The sequence below is a fragment of the Manis pentadactyla genome, chromosome X, assembly GCF_030020395.1.
Source record: "Manis pentadactyla isolate mManPen7 chromosome X, mManPen7.hap1, whole genome shotgun sequence".
In the NCBI taxonomy this organism is placed as follows: Eukaryota; Metazoa; Chordata; class Mammalia; order Pholidota; family Manidae; genus Manis; species Manis pentadactyla.
In genome coordinates, this window is record NC_080038.1 from 5,620,472 (window position 1) to 5,637,475 (window position 17,004).

Below are 17,004 nucleotides of genomic sequence, written 5' to 3' on the forward strand. Positions count from 1 at the left end.
AACCGAGTGGAGTTGACAAATTTGGCAAATAAAAGTATAGGATAGTCAGTTAAATTTGAATTTCAAGTACGCTGGGGAAACTTTTATTATAAGTACACTCCATGCAGTATTTGGGACATACTTATACTTAAAAAAAACCCATTGTCTATTTTGAAGTTCAGGTTTACCAGGATGTCCTCTGTTTTATCTAGTTGCCCCAGAACTAAGCATGAGCAGTACCCCAGCCATGCAATGCCAGGCCCAGGACTTGGCAGCCAGGTGGTTTCTTCCTGAGGCTGGAATTTTCCCTCCTGGTGTCGCCCCTCAGTAGCAGAATTAGAGATGGTTCACCCAGTCCTCTTATTTCAAAGATTCCTGGGAGAATCAGTGTCTCATCCAGTGGCAGACCCTGACCCTGACCCACCGCTCCAGGGTCCTTTGTTCTCTGCCCCTTCCCCTCCCCCTCCAGCACTTTCTCACTGGGATGAGCCAGCAGTCGAGGAGCTGCCCCTGTGAGGATACTCTGTGGGCACTCTCATTTTACTGCAGTCCTTTGAATGGCAGGAAACATTTTATGTTTCCTGTTAGGATCAAGGGTGACCTTGATGTTTTAAGAGATCCCCGTGCGGTTAAGGTGAAATCTTTCAGGGCCTGTTCTGCTTTTTAACACCCGTGCAGGGCATTGCTCAGATTAACCTGGCTGACTGTGACGGTTCGAGCGAAATGCAGCTGCGCTGGTACTCGGTCCAGGTGTTCAGCAGCGCCGAGCCGGCCCGGGCGAAGGCCAGCGGGCGGCCGCGGGCAGGAGAGAGCACCGCCGGGGACCCCGGGCACAGCGCCGCTGGGAAGACGGTGGGTGCGGCCTGGGCGGGCTGGCCTTGACCAGGGAAAGGCCTAAGACGCATCTGTGGGTGGTGAGGCGGAGTCTCATGGAAGGTCAGAATGGGGCCTATTGGTATATATGGGCATTTGTGGCCGTCATTTAGTGCAAGCGTGTTAGTGACCGGGAGTGAGTGGTGCGTTGGTGGTTTCCAGTTGGAGCCCGCAGAGCTCTGCGGAAAGGCCAAGTTTCCGTCTTGCTGTTACCAGGGGGCAGGTTCTCCCCTTGAAGAGCCAGAGGGCACTGGCAGCTGTGGAGGGGATGTGGGCAGTGGGACACGGGCTGCGGGGGCGATGGGGACGCAGGAGGTGGGCGGTGGGGGCGTGGGCTGCGGGGGTGGTGGGGACGGGCGGGACGCGGGCTGTGGAGCCTCGGGCAGCAGGGACTCTGGCAGCAGGCGGCGCTGCTCCTGGGCCTGCTTCTACTTGGCAGCGAGGGGCTGCGGGCTGGTGCCGATCTGCAGAAACGCCCTGTCCCCCTGGCAGGACGCGGTGACAGTGCTGCTGGCGAGAACCACGGCCCAGCTGCAGGCGGTGGAGCGGGAGCTGGCCGAGGAGCGGGTGAAGCTGGAGTACACGGAGGAGGAGATCCTGGAGATGGAGCGGAAGGAGGAGCAGGCCGAGGCCGCGTCCGAGAGGTAAAGGCAGACTGGCCCCCTGGTGGCGCCTTTGCTGCCAGGCCCCCAGAGAGGCTGTGCGTGAAGCCTGCTTTTGGGGCTGAGGCTGCTGTCTCAGGAGCTGTGCCTTTGGGTACAGTCGCCAGTGTAGAATGTGCAGGGCGTCTCTGCAAACCACTGCCCAGACGGACGGATGCATACTGGGAATACTGTGTGAATCCGATAGGGTAATGCCAGTCATGTGTTTCCCAACCCCTGGTTAAGCGGTCCACCTTCTTTTTGTCCCTCAATGCCTCTTTTTTTTTTAATTTGGCAAATTTGACAACAGTTCTTTATTAATTTTTTTGGTATCATTAATCTACAATTACACAAGCAACATTATGTTTACTGGACTCCCCCTATCATCAAGTCCCCACCACACACCCCTTTACAGTCACTGTCCATCAGTGTAGTAAGATGCTGTAGAATCACTACTTGTCTTCTCTGTGTTGTACAGCCCTCCCCGTGTCCTCCCCCACATTATGTGTGCTATTCATAATGCCCCCTTTTCCCCTTTATCCCCCCTTCCCACCCACCCTCCCCAGTCCCTTTCCCTTTGGTAACTGTTAGTCCATTCTTGGGTTCTGTGAGTCTGCTGCTGTTTTTCCAATGCCTCTTAATGAGTGGGACTACCTACTGGTCCACTCTGCAGGACTGGATACAGTAAGTCCCTTTTAAGTGTTTGTAAAAACTTCTTTATTGAGCTATCTCCCTATCATACAATTCACCCATTTAAAGTGGACAATTCCATAGTTTTTGTATAGTCTTAGAGTCATGCCACCATCGTCACAGTCAATTTTACGGCATTTTCATCATGCTAGAAAGATACCCCACACCCATTAGCAATCAGCCCCCTTCCTCCCAGCCCCTGGCAACCACCAATTTCCTTGTGATCTCAGTGGACTTGCTTCCTCTGGGCATTTCCTCTAAGTGGTATCACACTATGTCCCTTTATGTTTTACCTGAACCAGCCTGTTGGCAAATCCTAGACTTGCCATAGACCTGTCTGCCGTGGAGGAATAATTCAAGTGAACAAGCACCTGGAGGGAACTGGTTTCTGTCTGATCCTTTCTAGAGGCACTTTCTTGCTTTACTTCCATGTTTTTCCATAAAGAACGTGGTGCTTCCAAAGCTTCCTGCTGCTTCCTAATAGCTCTCCCTGAATTTATTTTACAGAGGAATTTATTTTAGGGAAAGTGCTTGGCAGATGGGGAGGGTACTCGGGTGGGCGGGAAGCTGGGTGTGGCTTGGGGAGGGGGTCCAGGATTCTGGCATCTTCAGCTGGGTGGTGCAGACAGGCAGGTGCCTGTAATGAAAGGCCCAGTGGCACTGGATTCCCTACAAACATACAGGCCCTTAGGCTTTACAGGAAAGCAACTGTCTTCAGTCATTGGAAGCAGGTGGGGCTTCCTGGACCTCTCTGCTGCTCTGAAGGCAGCAATGAACTCAGTCCCTTGATGCACTTCTTTTTCCTCCAGTTTTATAAGCAATGCTGTATTTTATTTTTCTGACACCCGCAGCTCTAGTGAGTGGTTTTGTATCAAATTTAATGGAGGTTACACAGGATGTATCACTCATGGGAAGGTGAGGAAAGAGAGGGAACCACAAAATGAAAAAGAAAAACAAAATCCTGAAGAGCTTTTAGCATCTATTCCAATTCCCACATTAATAAAATTGACTAATAAAGGAGAACAGAAAACAAGGTAGGCAGGGAAGGGTGTGCTGGGGAAGGAGACAAAGACCCCAGAAAGCCACCCTGATGCCTGTCCTATGGGCTTTGGCAATGTCCACCTGTAGGAGCTGGCAGGCCGACTCGGTGGATAGTGGCTGCAGCAGCTGCACCCAGACCAGCCCCCCGCACCCAGAGCCCTGCTGCCTTGGTGTCCACTCCATCCATGGACACGTGTGTGCTGGTCAGGCAGACCCTTACAGCCCCGAGAAACTCCAGCCCCCACTTCTTAAGGTGAGTACAAGAGCTGAAGGGGTTTGATGGAGCCCTGGATGTTTTGCTGCCCCCCATGAGCACTGGCCAGGGAGGATAGCGTGTGAGCCGTGAGGGCAGCAGCAGGCGGAGGAAGCCAAAGCCACCAGGCTCACGCAGGAGCAGAGCCATGTGGTGCACCTGCAGACCCGTCTGACAGATGCCATGGGGGCAGCAGGAAACCTGATGGCGCTGTTGGGTCAGGGCCGATAGCTAAACAGGATGGTGCTGAGAGCTGAAGAGAGCAGTGAATGCCCAAGAGCTGTAATCGGCTCCACGTGGGCACGGCAGGTACCTTAGAACTGTCTATGCACCTTAGATTAAAAAGGAAGGACAACTCCAACTTACTGGGGTAGATTTTTACTCCTTCATACGCCATCTGGTGGTGAATCCCCTCCCTTCCCATCCTGAGGCCCCATATGGCTCAGCATGTTTCCTGGGTCCCTAAGATTTTGGATGATTGTAACTGCTTTTGTCCTTTTGCCACACTAAGAACAGCAAAGCATCCTCTGGCCCTTCTGTTCACCTGATCCTAGCTGCGCTCATCACCACACCTCCAGTGAGGAAGTCTTTCATGTTCGCAGTGACAAATGTCTAAGGAAGCCAGTGAGGTTGGGAGACTTGGAATCAATGCCCTATTGAAACTTTTTTCCCAAACCCATCAGCTCATCAAAACATTTGATCACCCTGGTGCCTGCCCTCACCCCAGAGCACAAGTACTGAGAGAGTGCAGTCGGCCCTGGACAGCTCCCATGCGGCAGTGGCCAGGCGGCGCCTCTGGGGAACTGGTTTGGGTAGAGGCCAGGCATCACTGTGGCTCAACTTGACCGAGACCTTTAAAAGCATTGGCCTGAATCGGGGAACAGCTGTGGGAAGCTCGTTTGGTGTGTGCTCCCCATCCCAAATGTTAATTTTGAAACACTGCAGATCTATGGAAAAGCTGCTAGAATAATACAAGTATAACCATATATCCTGCACCTGCCTTCCCCAGTTGTTAGCTCTTCATCATAGTTGCCTGCTCACTTTCCCACTTTGTACGTGTAAGTGGGCAGCTGCTAGGTGTCACAGATGCACCAGCAAAGAAAGGAAATGGGAAGTCCTGCCCTCAGGGGGCAAGACAGCCAATGACAGGGTAAATCAGTCAAATGCAACAGTGTTTGAGATAGTCAGAGGGGCTGCTGGAGGAGAAGATGTTAGGGAAGCAGGTTTAGAAAGATTTACTCTTTTAGAAAGGGTTTATATTTAGAAATATAAATTTGCATTTACATTTTCAAAAGATTGGGGTTGTGAACTGGCATAGTCTTTATGGAAAACTGTATAGAGTTTCCTCAGAAGACTAAAAATAGAACTGCCCTATGATCCAGTAACCCCATATTTGGATATATATCCAGAAGTGAAAGCAGGGTATCCAAGAGATACTTGCACACCCGTGTTCTTAGGCAGCATTATTCACAACAGCCAACAAGTGGAAGCAACCTGTGTCCACTGATGGATGAGTAGATAAAGAAAATGTGGTCTATCCATATGATGGCTATTATTCAGCCTTAAAAAGGAGGGAAATCCTGTTACTACTAAGCCCTGTTAATACTACAACATGGATGATCCTTGAAGATTGTGCTAAGTGATATAAGCCAGTCATAGATGGACTAATACTATAGAATTCCACTTACATGAGGTCTGTAGAGCAAGCAAATTCATAGATACAGGAAGCAGAAGTGTGGTTCAAGGGCTAGAGAGAAGGGGAAATAGGGGAGTGGTTTAATGGGACAAAATCTCAGTTTGGGAAGATGAAAATGTTCTAGTCTGTCTCCCAGTGAATGATGTGAATATGTTTAACACTACTAAGCTCTACACTGACAAATGTGTAAGAAGGTAAATTTTGTGTGTTTTTTACAATAAAAAAACAAAGGTAAATCATGAAAGCCTCACTGAGAAGGCAGTTTTTGAGCAGAGGCCTAAGGGAAGGAGGCTCGAGAGCCTTGAGCTGGCCTGGGGAAGAGCGGCCAGGTGTAGGGAGCTGTGGGTGCAGGCTGGGGGCAGAGCGGGGCCGGGGCAGAGGCGACCTGGAGCTGAGGACAGAGGGAGAGAAAGGGCCAGATCACGCAGGCCAGCTCGGAACTCTTTTTTCTCTAAAATGGTTGGGAAACTGGTGGATGGTTTTGAGCTCAGGGGTGACATGATCTGACTTAAGGTTTTTTGTTGAGATTTTTCTAACATTCTTTTTTGGCATGAAATGAACCATTTCAGAGTGAACAGTTCAGGGGCATTTAGTACAGTTACAATCTTGTGCGACCAGCACTCTATCTAGTTCTGAAACGTTTCCATCATTCCAGAGTAAAACCTTGAACCCATGAGACGTCATCCCCTTTCCCCCATCCCCAGCCCACCAGCCATTTGCTTTCTTTCTCTATGAATTTGCCTATTCTGGACATTCCATGTAAATGGAGTCATACAGCGTGTGGCCGTTGGGGACTGGCTTCCTTCTCTCAGCCTCCTGGTGTGAGGCGGTACCAGCACCTCACTGCCTCCTGCTGTGAACATTCGTGTGCGAGTATTTATTTGAACAGCTGTTTTTAGTTCTCTTGGGTCTGCCTACGAGTGGAATTGCTGGGTCTACCTTCAGTTTTGCCGGGGTCTCCCTGGCTGCGGGGTTGAGAAGAGACTGAAGGGGTAGGTGGTGTGGAACTGGGGAGACCGGTGAGAAGCCTATAGCACTCATCAGGCACAAGGTGGTGGTGACCCAAACGGAGGGCTGGTGACAAGTGGTTACAACATACTTCACTTGGAGCCAACAGGATCTGATCTTGGACCAGATGTGGGGTGTGTGAAAGAGAGCAGAGGCCAGGATGATGTGAAGATTTTTTTCACACCAACAAATGGAAAGTAGATATCCTTGTAAGAGGAGGGAGGTGTGTGTGTGGAGGGGAATAGCAGAAATTCCGTCTGGGATGTGGCAAGTGAGAAATGTCAGAGCTCCCAAGTAGGGAAGGCAAGGACAGTTCACGTGAAGTTGATTGCTCGTGTTCTAGAAAAAGTCATGCTAATAATGAGCTACTATTTAGGTGGATAAGGAAACTAACACAGAAGACCTCTTCCTGGAAGAAGTGACGAGTCTTCCAAAAGAGAGGCCCAGCCGCAGGGCCCGTGGGTCACCTTTTGTTCGGAGCAGCACGATTGTCCGCTCACAGACTTTCTCGCCTGGGGCACGAAGCCAGTACGTGTGCCGGGTAAGTTGGAATTCCTCTGCCACCTGTCTGGACCATTTTCTTTTCTTTTTCTCCCTTGTTGTGTTTTATCTTTACTATTTATGCTGAAAGGCATGTGTCCTCACCAATAATAGCAATAAATGGGTACCATGCACGTGTGGGTAAAATGGGCATTGTGGTTTCATCTCCCCTTCACCCCGTGCAGATCAACTCTGGGTTTCCTCAGGAGTCTAATGCTATTCTCTCCAGACTTACCAGGTTGCGTACATGCCAGCTCATGGGCAGGCAGCAGCGTGACTCATTATGTCCACCACAGTCTAGGGAATGGCAAGTTGGAACAGGGAACGTCCTGAATTGTGTTGAGATTGGGAAGCCGGTCACTCAGTGGACAGACACCCTGAACTGAGCTGTTTCGGGAGTCAGCTTGGAAGACTCAGGGCGCGGAGGCACTGGGTGCTGACCCCATGTGTACATTCACACCCTAGTGGAAGGGGACCACTGGGCGGTCTCAGCCTTGGCTGCACCTCGCAAGCAAGTCCCATGGAGTGGCTCTGCAGAATGCTGGGGCCTGGGCGTGCGAGCTTTGGGAAGCCCCCCAGGTGGTGCTGACGTTGAGCCCTGACATAGGTCGAGAAGGAGGCCCAGCCTGCTGTGGTCCTTGCAGACCACAGCATGTGGGAGGTGGAAGACAGTGGCAGTGTGACAGTGACAGCTCAGACTAGGAAAGAGATGGGAATTTTAAGGATAAATGGTCGTGATGCAGCGACCTGCCATTTGGATTGAGGAGAGCTTTGACCCTTCCTGCCTCTGAGCTTGGTGAGAAAGTGCCTTCCTTTACCTCAGGGAGGCTGTTGAAGAGCTGCTCTGCTGGGGCAAAGAGGAAGCTCCATCCCCCAGGGAGCAGCCCAAGCCCCCCGGGAGCCATGGGAGTGCTGTGCAGGCCCGAGCCCACTCTCAGGGTCCGTAATTTGCCAGGACTCACAGAACTCTGGAAAGCCATTCTCTTGAGTACCGCTTCTTACAGTGGAAGGATACAGGCCAAGGTGGGCAGAGGGAAGAGGCACGTGGGGCAGTGCTCAGGCCAGATGGACGAGGCACGGCCTCCAGTCCTCTTGCAGTGGCGCTGTGTGGGCAGTTCTGGTTGTCTGCCGCTGCTGGGAGAGAGGACCTGCTGGGAGTACTGCCAGGCACAGCTGCCCCGCGGTGGCCAGGGTTTGTTGTGAAGGCATAGCCAGTGGCTTCCATGGCTGACCTTAGTCTCCAGCCCCTCCAGAGATTAAGCTGATGGCCCAGGGACCCCACCATAAGTCACATTGCTAGCAGGAACTGTCCGTAAACGGGGAAGTCCTTTGCTTCCCCTGGAAAGGTTTCCAATGCCTATGCTCTGTACTGTGCCCTGCTAAAAGCATGCACTTCTCGGTGATGCTCTTAGAGGGCTCTGTGTGTTTGCATTTGTAATGGTGGGCAGTGGGGGCTGTAAGTTGCCCTGCTGCTGAGTTTCCTAAGTACTTTGGGTTAATTGGCATGGAAAACAAGGCCAGGGAGGCAAGGACTTTGGCCTACACTGGTACACATTGATCCTGAAGCGAACACCCACCACCAAATGAAATACATCATATCTTGGCTTCCAGAAAGTAGGCATTATTTATTTTTCTTTTTAAAAGCAGCCCTTTACTGTGACCAGCAGAGTGGGCGTTAGTAGTGTTGGCTTGTCCTACTCCGGGGAACAAGTCTCTTTTTTTGGGAGGCATTTTTTCCCCAGCTCTTGCCAAAGCCAGAAATATAGCAAATGAGAATGATTGATGAAAAGCAAAAGGTGCAGAGGATGGTGCTGGCTTTCATGAGTGTCACACGTCGTACCAAGTCACAGCTGGTATTGAGAGGACAGAATTTGTTCACTTGATTAGCCTGGAAGCCTGTGCTTCAGTTGGTGGACATGAAGGAGGGCGGGGTTGGTCTGTATTGTTTCTTTCATTGTCCTGGAAACTCTTGTGTACATTTTACTTTAACTGATAAATCCTCGTAAAAGCACTGGTGTCCTACGTGTTTGAGTACCTGCGAGGAGAAGGGGCATGATCCACTTCTGAGCACACAGACAGAATGCATATTGAGTTTCTGAGAAAGTGCTTCTGATTCTCTTTGTGCAGCTTTACCGTAGTGACAGCGACAGTTCAACGCTGCCTCGGAAGTCCCCCTTTGTCCGAAATACTCTGGAAAGACGAACTCTTCGCTATAAGCAGGTGTGTGCCACATAAATTAACATGGAATTTATAACATGGAATTAACAGGTAATGTTACTTAAAAGGTAATATATTTATATCTTTGTTTACTTAGATGAAATTTTTGGAAGTGTATGTAATGTCAATGTTACTAATATTTCTTAATTTCTTAAGATAATGTCATGACCTAAGATAATTCATCTTTACATTTTACATATAATAAATTAACCATCCTATATAAAAGATTCTTTTTTCTTTTTTGATAGGTTAGAAATTTGAGCTTTTCAACATAGAGCATTCTCCTACACAGGAGTCTTCTATGCTTTTCATTCTCTTTACTCTTCAAGATTTTTCTCCACATCACACCCATTCACAAAGTTTTGCTGTTTTTAGTTCATGAGCTAGTGGTTTCCTTTCTTTTCTGGGCAAGGATTCTTTTGAAGAAAAAAGAAACCCATATTTCCATGTGGCCATTGCATTCAGGGTAACCACTGATGGAGAATGATAGAACACGTAATTCACCTGCAGAAGTATTTCTCAGCAGCAACACTGCCGACATTTTGTACTTGGTCATTGTTGTAGGGCACGCCCCGCGCACTGGAGGATGTCGAACTACATCTTTGTCCTTGTCCCACTAGCTGCCAGTAGCACCCTCTCCCCCAAGGTGTGACAACCAAAAATGTCTCCAGACATTGCCAAGTGACCCGTGTAGGGCCAAGTCACCCCTGCATGAGACCCACTGAACTCTATGACAAATTCAGCTGTGCTTTTAAGTGAATTTTTACTTATTAAGTTATATCATATATTTGCATTTAAATTCTGTATGTGCAAAACAGTGTTATATGTGTGAAAAAGCATACAGCTCCTCCGTCCACTGAACAGCACTGATGTGCTTATGCATTCCTGGTTTCGTTGCTGTAACTGCCATTCCCAGGGTTGTTTCCCATCAGATAGGAAGTACTGCTCTCAACTCCACATACAAAATTCTGTTCTCATCTTTGAACTTTGCTTGAATATGAATGACTTCACTTGAGGCTTAAACGGGGAGGAAAGGTTTTGACAGCTTGCATGTGTGTGTGTGCACATGCATGGGTGTGTATGTGTAATTTGTTTAAACAAAAGACGCTCATGTTTTATGACATGCTTTTCCCCCCTTAGTGGATTGTTTAAGATTTTCCATGTCAATATGTATTTTCAACTTTTTACAATGGCTGCATTTTGTGCTGACCTTGTAATGTATTTGATTAGTTTCCTCTTACATACTTTGGGTTTTTTCTGTCATAAAACTTAACTAGATCACTTTTGCACCTCATTAGTTGTGCCTTTCAGATATAAGTCAAATGAAATTTCAGAACCAAAGTAAATGCACGTTTTTTTGGCTTTTGATATGTATTATCAAATATAACTTCAGAAAGATTGTGCCCTTTTTTGATCCTGCCAGCCCCATATGAGAGAGTCTATTTCTCCACATTTTTTCTCCACTTAGGATATCATTAAAGAAAATAATCGGTGTCACTAACGTGATATCAAACTGCAAATTTAAGTTAATCTCACCCAAATCTGTGGTTTTTTTAACATTGGACCACGCGTAGAGAAACACTTCTCCGATAACCGTGCTTCACCTGTCTTCCATGGAAGAACCTTCCAGTAGGCTACACGGTGCCGCAGGCCTGGTTAGCGTGTATGCTTACAGCTGCTGTCTCCTGCAGTCCTGCAGGTCCTCCCTGGCCAACGTCATGGCCCGTACCTCCCTGGACCTGGAGCTGGATCTCCAGGCATCGAGGACGCGGCAGAGGCAGCTGAATGAGGAGATCTGCACCCTTCGGGAACTAAGGCAGCGGTTGGAAGATGCCCAGCTCCGAGGCCAGACTGACCTCCCGCACTGGGTGCTGCGGGACGAGCGCTTCCGGAGTCTGCTGAAGGAGGCAGAGAGGCAGGTGAGAGGCATCCTGGGTCTGCCTGGTCGTGGCCATTGCCATTTGCTCCAGTTGTAGTTGGGTTCTGAAGTAAGCATTTCAGATGCTAGAACTGAAATTAAACAATCCAAGCTCTCATCTTAAGGAGCCGGGTCTCTCACTCCATGCAGGGCGGCTGGTGTCCGACGTGGCACCAACGCCCACCTGTGGACTTTGCAGCTGCCCCAGGGTGGGAGGCCGGAGGGAGGATCACCCGCCCTCCCGCTGGCATCCCCGCTCCCTGCTTTGTGGTGGAATGTTCTGGGGTCCCCCGCAAGGCTGTGACCCCAGTGTAACTTCCGTGAAGCATCCCTGTGAGTAGTGGATGGGCCAGGCCTTTCTCTCCGCTGGAGCCCAGGGCTGGGAGTGGCTTCATTCATAATTCTGTAAAACAGGAAGTAAAAACATCTTGTCCTCCGATGTTGCTGTTCTAGACAAGACAGACCAAACTTGACCTCCATCAAGAACAGGCAGCTGAGAAGATGCTGAAGAAGGCCTCCAAAGGGGTCTGCCAGCTGCGGGGGCAGAACCACAGAGAGCCCCTACAAGTGCAGACCTTCAGGTAGGGAGAAAGTGGGAAGCTGTAGGCCTCACTGTCCCTTCATTTTACGATTGTACCTTTGTCATTGTAAGATGTAAAGTAATACTGAAAAAAACCCACAAGAAGTGGGAACCAAACAGGAATCTCCACTGCTATTAGCCTTTTGATGTTTTCTTCTGATCTTTTCCTAGGCACTGTTTTTTTTTTCATGCTGCTTGTAATCATAATGTAGGTTCAATTTTGCATTTCGCTTTTTAAAAATTAAAATACGCTGAGTTGCCACATAATCTGTTTTTTTGGCTGTAATGTCTCATCTAATAGATATAATTTACCTAACTTTTATAACCTGCTTCTTTCCAAGTTTTTTTTGCTATTTTAAACACAATGATGTAAATATATGTACATATATGATCACCTTTGCCTTTTTAACTGTTGATTGAAATATAATATAGATACAGCAAAGTGTGCATATCATGTATGTAAAATAGTTCAGTTAATTGCCACAAACTCCGTGGCAAGACTCAAACGGTGTCAGCACCCTCAGATTTCCCACATCAGAGTAACCACTGTCTGGAGAATTTAAATGGCGTAGATTAGTTTTCCCTGTTTTTGTTTTTTTTTCATGAGAATTACATAGTTACAGGTATAATCTTTTGTGTCTGACTTTTTAGAAAATTGAGATGAATTTCATGTAGCATAGAAGTAACCATTTTAAAGTGAACAGGTCAGTGGCATTTAGTACATTGACACTGTTGTGCAGCCACCCTCGCTATCTAGTTTCCAAACGTTCTTGTTACCCCCAAAAGGAAGCCCCATACCCATTATGCGGTCATTCCCCATTCCTCCCTCCCCCTGAGCCCCGGCAGCCACCTGTCTGCTTGCTGTCTGTCTCTGTGGCTTTGCCAGTTCTGGATGTTTCATACAAGAGAAGTCTGGCCATGTGTGGGCTTCTGTGTTTGGCTTCTTTCACTTAGGATAACGTTTCTGCAGTTCGTCCTTGTTGCAGCATGTGCCAGAATTTCATTCATTCCATCCATTCATATATATATATATATATAAAATTATTTATTTATTTTTATTTAGGTATCATTGATATACAATCTTATGCTCAGATTTAGTATGAGCAACATTGTGGTTACTAGATCCCCCCCTATTATCAAGTCCCCCCCACATACCCCATTACAGTCACTGTCCATCAGTGTAGTAAGATGCTGTAGAATCACTATTTGTCTTCTCTGTGCTATACTGCCTTCCCTGTGCCCACCCCCCCACATTATGTGTGCTAATCATAATGCCCCTTTTTCCCCTTATCCCTCCCTTCCCACCCCTCCCCCAGTCCCTTTTCCTTTGGTAACTGTTAGTCCATTCTTTGGTTCTGTGAGTCTGCTGCTGTTTTGTTCCTTCAGTTTTTGCTTTGTTGTTATACTTCACAGATGAGTGAAATCATTTGGTACTTGTCTTTCTCCGCCTGGCTTATTTCCCTGTGCATAATACCCTCTAACTCCATCCATGTTGTTGCAAAAATATTTCATTTCTTTTATGGCTAAATAATATGTGCCTTCTAGCCTCAATTTTTTTTATACCCTGAAGTTTACTTCGCCCTCACAAGAGAACATAAAACATTATCGTTGTCTCCCTTTAATTTTGATGTGGAACTCCTTTACTTGGATAGTTTTTCATGTATTTATTCATTCAATACCTGGCACTGGGCCAGGCACTGGAGGACAAACCCTTGCCCTCATGGAGTTTCATAACTTCTGTCACAATTGAGGGTATCTATACAGACAGATGTGTTGGTGGTTTAGATTCAATTTGTTCTGAGTAAGAAAGCTATCATTGATACGTGAGCTTCTCACTAGGTTTCACTGCATTTATGTCAGCCTCTAATCTTTAACTCTTTCCAATCCCAGGGAGAAGATAGCATTTTTTACAAGACCAAGGATTAACGTACCTCCTCTGCCTGCCGATGATGTTTGATGTAGTGCTTTGTACACATGAAGTATTTATCGGCCTGTTTTATTTTCATGAAGTTCTTAGACTAGCTAAATTTGTCTTTAAAATATTTGTGCAAAGCTATTAATATACACATTTTGTAAAAAAAACGCATATATCTATACATATATATTTTATAATAGTGACGGCAACAGGGCTTGGTTTTTCCTTGTTGTGAAATTGACATCTCTGAAGACAGGTTATTTTATAAAAGATCAACTATCATGTTAAGAGTGTACAGTTTTTATGCTGTTTTATTTGACTTAAAGGCTGGAAGACAGAAACAAAGTGAGTTCAGGCAAATTCACTGTATTGTAATTTATTTATAGTACTGTTTTTTCCTTGAAGGAAAATACTGACTTTAAGATGTATTTTAAGATTGAAGTTTTGTTCTTCGGTATTTGTCATGCACTAGAATGGAACTCTGGGGCCGGTTCTGTGTCTGACACCCGAAATCTGACAGCATGTGCTAACCTGGTCACTCTGTTTCTCGCGTGTGCATTTGTGTGTATGTGCTACACTTTCACACTCCGTGCTGTGTTAAGACCTCAGCTCCAGTGGCTCAGTCATAGCTCACAGGCCGAGTGCACTGCAGAGCTCGGCCTCCCAGGTGGCCTGGGTGTTGATGGCCTCTCGTTTCTGTGCTTTCTTGTGCCCACTGTGCATCTGAAGCAGGCCCCAGAGCCCCGGGTGTCCTAGGCATTTGCCTGCCCGTCCACAGTAGCCATCCACACTGCCCACTTCCACCAGGCCACGGCAGCCCAGCTTTGTCCCTGCCGTCTGATTGCCACTGATGAGGAAGGTGCTGGGGGAGCTGCTGCCCTGTTACCCCGTCCTGAAGGCAGCAGCACATGCGTTTTCAGGGGATCAGTGAACCCACTGATGGACGTAGCAGTTTTGACATGGACATGCTAACCTTTGAAGGCACTTTCTTGTGGAAGGAAGCATATTTGGTAACTACAGTGACCCAGTGAATCACTTACAGGAGAGTATTCGATTTGACTTTAAACGCTCCCCACCCCCGCCATATGGGAGTCTAATCAATTTTTCTCAAGAAATCTTAGAACTAGCTCATGAGGAAAGAAAATTTTTATGTAATGAAAATATACCATTATTCCTTTAAAATGCCAAGTGATATATTCTGCCTAATACATATTTATTACCTATGAAATGCACTCTCCTTTTTGAGGCCTCAGACACGTCCCCGAGGCAGGTCACAGGAAACGGAAAGGCAGCAGAGCCCTCGTGGAGCCCCCACCCCCAGCCCCCTCGTGGTGCCGCGCCCTTCTCAGTAGTCTGTCCCCCGACCCGCTCTACCCTACCTGCCTCTGTACATTTATTAAAAATGAATTTTGTAAAAACATTTCATTGACACGCAGCCGATCACGGGCAGTGAAGTCTGCCAGGGCGGTAAGACCGAACACTCTGCTTTCTCACGGCTGTAATCTCGTGCTATGTATTTCTGCGTCTTGATGCACTTTTTCCTTTTTTACCAATTTCTGTGTGTCCATACCCACAACAGAGGTAGAGACACATAAAATGTGGGTCCTTGCCAGAAGTGGCCTGCCGCAGTGTCGCCGATGCCCCAGCTGTTGAAACTTTAAACTCCAGAGAAGACTCGTCTGCGGGCGTGTGGAGGGCAAATGACTTCGGACCCGGTGCCTGTCTTGCGGGCGCGAGAGAGTCCCCTGGATGCCCTGCCTGGCAGCTGTTCTTTAGCAGCTGCCACAGGAAGCCCTAAGCGGGTTGGTGGGTCAGAGCAGCTCTTCTGCCAACCCCTGTAAAGTAGCAGTGAGGAGTACCCCCTTGCCAATGTGGGAAGCCCTCCAGTGGGTTTTCAAACCAAGTTCACTGCCAGTACATGCAGATTTCTGTTCGGAGTGCTTCCCCGCCCACCCCGGATTTTAAAGCCCCCTTTGCCCCCCAGAAACAAGTGCAGCCCCTGCTTTGGTGTCAGTCCGAGGCGTCACACCGCCTGTCACAGGCATTGCTCCCCCTCCCGCGCCTGTCGCGTGCTATGGCAGCTGGCCGGGACCATAGGGAGTGATGAAAGAAAAGCCAGACCAGGGTGGAAGCGGGGAGCTGTGTGCTGCCCACCGCCCCTCTCTCCCTCCCTCCAGCCTCAAAGGGCACGTGCACAGCAACAACGGACGCAGAGCACCCAGTTGGCTTCTCATTCACGACTTGATTTCTCAGCTTCGACTAGTTAAGGCTGCCCCCCTCAGAAAATAATCCATGTGTCTGAAAAGTCAAGTCCTTTCGTCTTAAGGGGTGTTTTCAGCTTCTGTTTTAATTTGTCCCTAATTGTGCCGTGTGATAAGAAAGCTCTGCCAGGTTTTCTCGGCCCGTGTAGTCTGCAGTCTGCCACTAGGGTTCTTTAGAAACAGTACAATGAGTAAAAGGGAATCTGGGCTTCTCTTCATCTGATCATGGGACTGTCATCGCTGAAATAAGTAACCTTTTGTTGTGGTTAAATTATACTTAGTATTCATCTCTTTTTGTCACTGTTCTTGCTAATTATGTCATTTGTATTGTTTGAAAGTATTTCTTCTATGAAATTAAACTAGCCTGCCTTTAGAACAAAATGGAAATGTGTAGTTTTTTTAAATGTAATTACAGAGAGTCAAATATATAAATATAATTTTTAAACATAAAAATAGAGGTATAAAAATAGGGTAGTCAAATGAACATACACACTGCCCTCCCCTGCTTCAGCATGACCCAGTCATGGCCAATCTTGTTTCGGCCACACCGCCGCCTGTGTCCCCTCATGTGATCCGAAGCAACTCCCAGACACCTTGTCTGTGCAGCTGTGTTTCAGTATGTATTGCTAAAAGAGAAGAGTGAACATATGCGCAATATCCTTCCTACATCTTAACATTTAGTAATCCTTGATGTCATTAAACATCCAGGGCTCATCTTTCCAATCGTCTCATGTCTTTATTTGTAACTGAACATAATCCAAATATGGTCTGTTTATTGGAATTTTAATTGGCAACCACCAACCTGCTTTCTGTCTCTCTGGATTTGCCTATTCTGGACATTTCCTATAATCGTTCAATATGTGGCTTTTTGGGTCTGGCTTCTTTCACTGTGCATAATGTTTTCCATGTTCATCCATGTGTGTGTATCAGGACTTCACTCCTTTTCATGGCTGAACCTATTCCATTACATGGCTACCCCACACCTTGTTTATCCATTCATTGGTTGATGGACATTTGGTTTGCTTCCACTTTTTGGCTATTATGAATAAGGCTGCTATGATCGTTTGTGTTCAAGTTGTGCATGATGTATGTTTTCATTTCTCTTGGATCTATACCTAAAAGTGGAATTGGTTGGTGATATGGTGACTCCTATGTTTAGCTTTTTGAAGAAACTGCTGGGCTGTTTTCCAAAGCAGCTGCACCATTTTACCTTTCCACCAGCAGTGCCCAAGAGTTCCAAGCTCTACGCATCCTGGCCAACGCTTGTTATGGCATTTTGCTCATAGCTGCCCTCGTGGGTGTATACAGTGCATCTAATTGTCGTTGTGTCTGTTTTCAATCTACAGGATCATACTCACATACACCCTTATAATTTGTGGGACAAACAAGGTT

The 17,004-nt window shown here is 47.5% G+C and overlaps 1 protein-coding gene across 1 annotated transcript in view; it reads left to right on the forward strand.

Annotated features, from left to right (window-relative positions):
- WWC3 (WWC family member 3) overlaps window positions 1–15,993 on the forward strand; it is a 117,348-nt gene extending 101,355 nt beyond the window's left edge. The window contains exons 16-23 of the mRNA XM_036913009.2: window positions 658–831; window positions 1,345–1,496; window positions 3,312–3,477; window positions 6,558–6,722; window positions 8,849–8,941; window positions 10,630–10,857; window positions 11,310–11,437; window positions 13,327–15,993. Coding sequence (XP_036768904.2) covers window positions 658–831; window positions 1,345–1,496; window positions 3,312–3,477; window positions 6,558–6,722; window positions 8,849–8,941; window positions 10,630–10,857; window positions 11,310–11,437; window positions 13,327–13,393 — 1,173 coding nt within the window. The 3' untranslated portion in view covers window positions 13,394–15,993. The remainder of the gene's footprint in view (window positions 1–657; window positions 832–1,344; window positions 1,497–3,311; window positions 3,478–6,557; window positions 6,723–8,848; window positions 8,942–10,629; window positions 10,858–11,309; window positions 11,438–13,326) is intronic.
- Window positions 15,994–17,004: the final 1,011 nt, after the last annotated feature.